Source organism: Anarrhichthys ocellatus, unplaced genomic scaffold, assembly GCF_004355925.1.
Source record: "Anarrhichthys ocellatus isolate YVR2014 unplaced genomic scaffold, GSC_Weel_1.0 scaffold551, whole genome shotgun sequence".
NCBI lineage: Eukaryota > Metazoa > Chordata > Actinopteri > Perciformes > Anarhichadidae > Anarrhichthys > Anarrhichthys ocellatus.
Genome location: NW_022280525.1, coordinates 15,477 through 21,750, shown reverse-complemented (window position 1 = coordinate 21,750; position 6,274 = coordinate 15,477). Strand labels below are relative to the sequence as shown.

At 45.3% G+C, this 6,274-nt stretch overlaps 1 protein-coding gene across 1 annotated transcript; it reads left to right on the top strand.

Moving 5' to 3' along the window:
- Positions 1–240: 240 nt before the first annotated feature.
- On the top strand, positions 241–5,919 carry LOC116401597 (cytochrome P450 26A1-like). The gene is made up of 7 exons (XM_031880077.1): positions 241–1,035; positions 1,398–1,622; positions 2,288–2,569; positions 2,736–2,885; positions 3,023–3,157; positions 3,892–4,038; positions 4,129–5,919. Exons 1-7 carry the CDS (start codon positions 847–849, stop codon positions 4,459–4,461), a joined length of 1,461 nt encoding a protein of 486 aa, XP_031735937.1. The 5' UTR covers positions 241–846; the 3' UTR covers positions 4,462–5,919.
- The last annotated feature ends 355 nt before the right edge of the window (positions 5,920–6,274 follow it).

Sequence of the window (6,274 nt, the reverse complement as noted above, 5' to 3'; positions counted from 1 at the left end):
GAGAGAGAGAGAGAGAGAGAGAGAGAGAGAGAGAGAGAGAGAGAGATTTATTCAGCACTTCATCGTGAAATCGTCCTATTTTTATACTGATACATCGTGAAGGCAACCGGGGCGGTATGAATGATGACAGCCACGCGGTGAAATCTGTGCAGTGCACACTCATCAAATCATTCAAAGTGTGTGCGTGCGTGCGCGCGCGCGCGTGCGTGTGTGTGCGTGTGTGTGTGCGTGTGCGTGTGTGCGTGTGTGTGTGTATAAAGTGAGCTAAACTAAATGGAAAAGTCTCAGTTGGATGTAGCAGTGAGAGCAATGGGGAGAAGGATTAAGACATTCTTCTTTTCCCATTTGCTGAAGCGGCTAAAACAAGGTGCTGCTTAGAACGCGTTGTGCTCCTGAATGCCGCCCTGCAGGCATCATTACTGATCCCACAAGCGGGCTTAAGCCAAAGGTAATGAGAGTGTAAACTAGCCGCCGTGTTGCCAACAAAGGCGTCTCGGGACGCGCTCCATTGTCTCGGAGGGAATCGTCACCTTTCTCTCTCTCTCTCAGTTGAAACCCGCCGCGGATTGTCTGCGTGCACCAGGAGGTAGGGATTAAGGATGCAGCCCCCGTGGAACAAATGGCGAGGGCGAGTCTGCCAGTGCGGGCCGGAGGCGGGGCCGAGCGACAAGCCCACAATTAAAGATGAACTTTGAGTGAACTAATTTATCTGAGGGAGGAGAAGGTAACGGCAGCCTATAAAAGCGTCGGGCGAGCAGCCCGGAGTCACCGTGACCGACGGACGACTTCACCCGAACCACACCGCGAACTCTCCAGCAAAAAAGGCGCCGCCGAAGCCGCTGCAACATGGCCCTGAACACGCTGCTGGCCACCTTCCTGTGCACCATCGTGCTGCCCATCCTGCTGTTCCTGGTGGCGCTCAAGCTGTGGGAGGTTTACATGATCCGAGGCAGAGATCCGAGCTGCCCGAAGCCGCTGCCCCCCGGATCCATGGGCTTACCTTTCATTGGAGAGACGCTGCAGCTCATCCTCCAGGTAAACGCAAGAACGCGTTCACTGACTGGTAGTCTCACACGTGGATGAGGATTTTCTCCGGGACACTTTGAGGAAATGTGACCAATTTATCTTTCACTTTTTTTTATGGCGTTATCTGTTGTCAAAAACAAACAGCATGTACGATTCTATGTAAATGGAGTAGTTATGATTTAAAAAATAATATGAATAGATAATCTGTGAAATTATCATCGCAGTACTATTGGTTGATTTTAAATATTTTATTTAATTAAAATAAATAATTCATTCAAACGTTTTTTTCTGCATGTGTCCGTGCATACACAGCGCTGGATCCGTGTTGTCTTTGCTCACCATGTTGCGTTGGTTCGTGTCCACCTTTGCAGAGGAGAAGGTTTCTGCGCATGAAGCGGCAGAAGTACGGTTACATCTACCGCACGCACCTCTTCGGCAACCCCACGGTGCGCGTTACCGGAGCGGACAACGTCCGGCAGATTCTGCTGGGGGAGCACCGGCTCGTGTCCGTGCAGTGGCCCGCGTCCGTACGCACCATCTTGGGCTCGGACACGCTGTCCAACGTGCACGGAGCCCAGCACAAGACCAAGAAAAAGGTGAGTTGTGATTTCATTTGAAACCGTCGTCAGTGTCACAGTACAGCCTGGAACTACCGTTCGCTTTGTAAATAACCGTGTTATTGACACGTTGTCCTTTTAAGCAGTTTCATGGCTACTTTAAGTACATCAGTAAGGAGGAGCATATATCCTGAATTATAGGAAGCACAGCAACTAACATCTTTTTATTTTGTTTTATTAATGTAATAATGAATAGGCTAGTCTTATCAATACTGTGTCTGATGATTAATCACTGAACAAATAAGTATGGTCATTTCTGATCATTGAATCCTAAAAACTTTATTATTTTTGAAATAGTGACAGTCAGCGTTGTCCACAAAGTAATGTCTGTGTCTAAATACAAACCAAACGCAGCTGCACTGGAGTTGATGGAGCTGATTTAAATAAATACTTGCAATGAATAGATTAGCATTAACAAAAGTTCAAACCATATTATATGGTTTGAACTTTTGTTAATGCTCCGGCAGATTGTTCCCCTTTGCTCCAAGAGAAATAAACTTTAAGGGCTGGATTACACACCAATGACTTGATAAGGGGTTGTTTGCAGTGCACTGAGGCAACATAATACATTCTACTGTCAGTCAAATAATACCATACGCATGGGCTTCTGCTTCCAAAAATCTAACGCCCCTGCCCTTCTCCAGGCCATCATGCGGGCTTTCTCCACTGAGGCTCTGGAGCTCTACATCCCCATCATCCAGGAGGAGGTGCGGGCCGCGGTAAAGGAGTGGGTGGCCAAGGACTCCTGCGTTCTGGTCTACCCGGAGATGAAGCGGCTGATGTTCCGCATCGCCATGAGGATCCTGCTGGGCTTCGAGCCGGAGCAGATCAAGACCGACGAGCAGCAGCTGGTGGAGGCTTTTGAGGAAATGATCAAGAATCTGTTCTCTCTGCCCATCGACGTGCCCTTCAGCGGACTGTACAGGGTAAGAGACAAACTCATGATCCACTTCCAGCTACGCTACCCTTTTTTCAGTCGTTAAAGTTCATCCTCTTACATTGTGTTTCTCTGCCCTCCATTCATCCTTCCCTCCCTTATTTCCACCTCTCGTCCGTTCATTCACTGCCTCCTCCTGCCTTCCTCTCCTCCAGGGTCTGAAGGCAAGGAACTTCATCCACTCCAAGATAGAGCAGAACATCAAGAAGAAGATGCAGGAGTCGGACAAGGAGTCCAAACACAGAGACGCTCTGCAGCAGCTCATAGACAGCAGCAGGAAGAACGGGGAACCGCTCAGCATGCAGGTAGTGACGCGATCATGTCCCGTTGACATTGTCAAACTACACATCTGAATAAACTAACAAAAGCTTCCTCCACCCTTCTTATAAGCCACTGTTTTAGTTGGGGCCTGAACTAATTGTGTCTAAACTTCTGTTTCCAGGCCATTAAGGAGTCTGCTACAGAGCTGTTGTTTGGGGGCCATGAAACCACAGCCAGCACAGCCACCTCCCTGGTCATGTTCCTGGGCCTGAACCCTGAAGTTGTGGATAGACTGAGGCAGGAACTGATGGATAAGGTAATTACACTGTGCAACTTAAGTTCTATACGTTTTTGTTCCAATGCCTTTTAATGGGGGCTGCTGCGATGAACATTAGACAAAACAGACTATCTGGTGTAACTTTTCATCTCATTCACTGATGATATCATGAAAGAAATGTATTAAAGGTGCTAAACACAAACTTCAGAGCATATCTATTGCTCCGCACGGCTCCCAACATGGTGATGGCTGAGCCGGTGGCTTGCATCCAACAGCACTAACAAGTTTGCAAATGCTCTGAATATTCAGTCGAGGACGTTTAGGCATGAGCATGAAACAACTTCAACATACTTCAACAAATGAAGTTTGCTCAGTTGTCATAGTCACTCACGTGATGATGTCTGAGCTATCTCCAGCACAACGGAACACACTCCAGCTGCTGGTGGAAACCATGAGATGCTGAGTGAACCTCTGGGGGAGAAAGCTAGTGAGAGGACTATGATTGTGCTTAAGCATCTTAGCGATTTGGGTGGAAAAGTGTCTGCGAATACAACTCTACTGTAATATAATTCCTTTATTCAAATGAAACGGTAGGGTTAGTATACCCTATGCTTGCCATAGAGATGGTAATCCACAGTGACGCTTTCTCATTCATTAGTGCAAGGCATGTTGCACCTTGATCAGGAGCCAGGTCTGATGACCAGTGTTTTTTTGAGTTACTGTAGAGCTGGTCCTCGGCTTCTCCTCACATGCAAGTTTGTCTCTGTCTTTAGGAGGAGCAGGGGATGGAACTCCACAGTCTGAACATTGAGGCCTTGGAGCAGTTGAAATACACAGGCTGTGTCATTAAAGAGACTCTGAGGATCAACCCTCCTGTTCCTGGAGGCTTCAGAGTGGCCCTCAAGACCTTTGAACTCAATGTAAGTTAACAAAGATCTCTGTGAAGCGATTGTGTAAATGGCAGATTGAAGCTGTATCTGCTTACTGATCATTTCCCCTCACCAACTCAGGGTTACCAAATTCCCAAAGGCTGGAACGTCATCTACAGCATCTGTGACACCCATGATGTGGCAGAGATCTTCCCCAACAAGGAAGACTTCCAGCCGGAGCGCTTCATGACCAGACCCTCGGCCGACTCTTCCAGGTTCCAGTACATCCCGTTTGGAGGGGGCTCCAGGATGTGTGTGGGGAAAGAGTTTGCAAAGGTTCTGCTGAAGATCTTCCTGGTGGAGGTGGTCACAAAGTGTCACTGGACCCTTTTAAACGGGCTACCCACCATGAAAACGGGACCTACTGTCTATCCCGTGGACAATCTGCCAACCAAGTTTACCAGCTATGTATAAAAATGAAAATGATGATGAGGGGTCGTGTTTCCTAAAAGCAGGGAAGAGTTGAATAGTGAGGTTTCCCAAAGGTCTCATCTATGTTTTGCCTCCAAATCCACGGGGGAACTACAGTAAAAGGAAGTCAATGGGGAGTTTTTGGGAATTTAGAAAGTTCTAAAGCAACCGATCAAAGGCTGCATTTATTCAAGAACAGAAAATACCTTCGTAATTCAGATTTTTTGGACTTGGTCAATGTGGGTTTTTCGACATGGCATATATTGTACATATTGTAGATGACTTAAGAACGTACTTTACAGTTTATATTATGATGTTAATACATTGGATCTGTATACATTTATGTTTGTTTGAACAAACTAAACGAGAGGCACTATACACAGAAATGGAACACTTTAATCAGCTCAGAGGTGTATCCATAGGATTATGTACATATGTAGAGTCTGTTTATATAACTTTTGTATCTTACCCCAACTTATTTAAGTGACTTATGTTATATTGTAAGGGCTTTTTATTTAATAAAACTGTTATGCGGAGAATCTTGTTTTATTTCATTCCAATTAAATTGCAATGTGAGAGTGAGCGGAAAATATGGAGATGAATCTATTGTCCGCGTATCAAGTACAGAGCTGGAGGAAGGTTAGCCTAACTTAGCATAAAGACTGGGAGAGAGCTAGCCTGACTGTCACTGATTAACACTTGTGGTGCAGAGTTAGAACATCTCTGTAGCCTGCCCCTCCCCTAAAGTTTCATTAACTGCTAACATGCCGGAATGTAGCCGACTGGTCTGGTGGCATTATGGGTGATTTAGGCACCAGGAGTTGACAAGGAAGAAGAATGCATGGAATAAAAAAAGGATATCTGGTTCTGTTGCATCATTTTTATTTCAAACTGTCCATTGTGAGTCAGAACAATATCAGGCAGCGCTACATAGGTGGAGTACTTTAAAAAAAAGTCAACAAGACATGCTGGAACTATTTCTTCTCAAACGTGTATCCTCTCACCCAGCACTTCTGTTCCAGCTATAGCGCAGGTAACCAGATATGTTTCTTTTTACCTGTTCACCAAGAATTCCTTTTGAAATCACACATTTTACATCATTTACACTTCTTCTGTATATCGATGAAACAAACAAAGTGCAACATGCTGATTATTGATTTGTATAGGTGTTGGTAGGGTGTGTTTAGTATCTTTTCACTTTGGACAGAGTCAGTCTAGTTTAGCCCTGCTCCCAGTTTTTATGCTAAGCTAGGCTAACTACGTTCTGACTCCAGCTCCAAATGTAACACACAGACATGTGATATATCAATCGTCTCATCTAACTCGGACAAATCTGAGTTAAAGTAAAAAGAATAAGTAGCTTTACTGCAGTACTCGTGTTGATCTGTATGAGGTAAAGAGCAGCTCTCATGGTTATTTGAAAAGGTAAAGTTTGCTGATGGCAGTTAATGTATTTTACTCTGTAGACATAGGGTGGGTGGTCCTGACACACACACGCACATTCCATTATCCTTACAGAATCAATAAGTTGTGCAGAGAAAAGAAAAATAGGAGAGAAATCTGGAATCCATAGAAGGAGGGAAAGCAAAGCAGAGACCTGATGACCCTGGCAGATGAGCAGATAGAGGGTGAAACAGAGTTCATACTGATCAGTTAAGTTTCAGGGCACTGAACCCCTATAGACCTTCAGTGGAACCGTGGAAGTAGGCCAGTAGCATGGGTACATGTTTAGTGCAGGGTCAGAGAATAGATTCCCACATTTAGGACAGCAGACAGTCAATGGATTGCTGTTGAATGCTTATGTTGCAATTTGTCA

What these genes read in the sequence shown, in the direction of transcription:
- LOC116401597 (XM_031880077.1), top strand. Translation starts at nt 847, where the DNA reads ATGGCCCTGAACACGCTGCTGGCCACCTTCCTGTGCACCATCGTGCTG. An exon ending in AGCACAAGACCAAGAAAAAG is followed by an intron (nt 1,623 to 2,287) that starts GTGAGTTGTGAT and finishes GCCCTTCTCCAG; the next exon opens with GCCATCATGCGGGCTTTCTC. An exon ending in GGGAACCGCTCAGCATGCAG is followed by an intron (nt 2,886 to 3,022) that starts GTAGTGACGCGA and finishes TTCTGTTTCCAG; the next exon opens with GCCATTAAGGAGTCTGCTAC.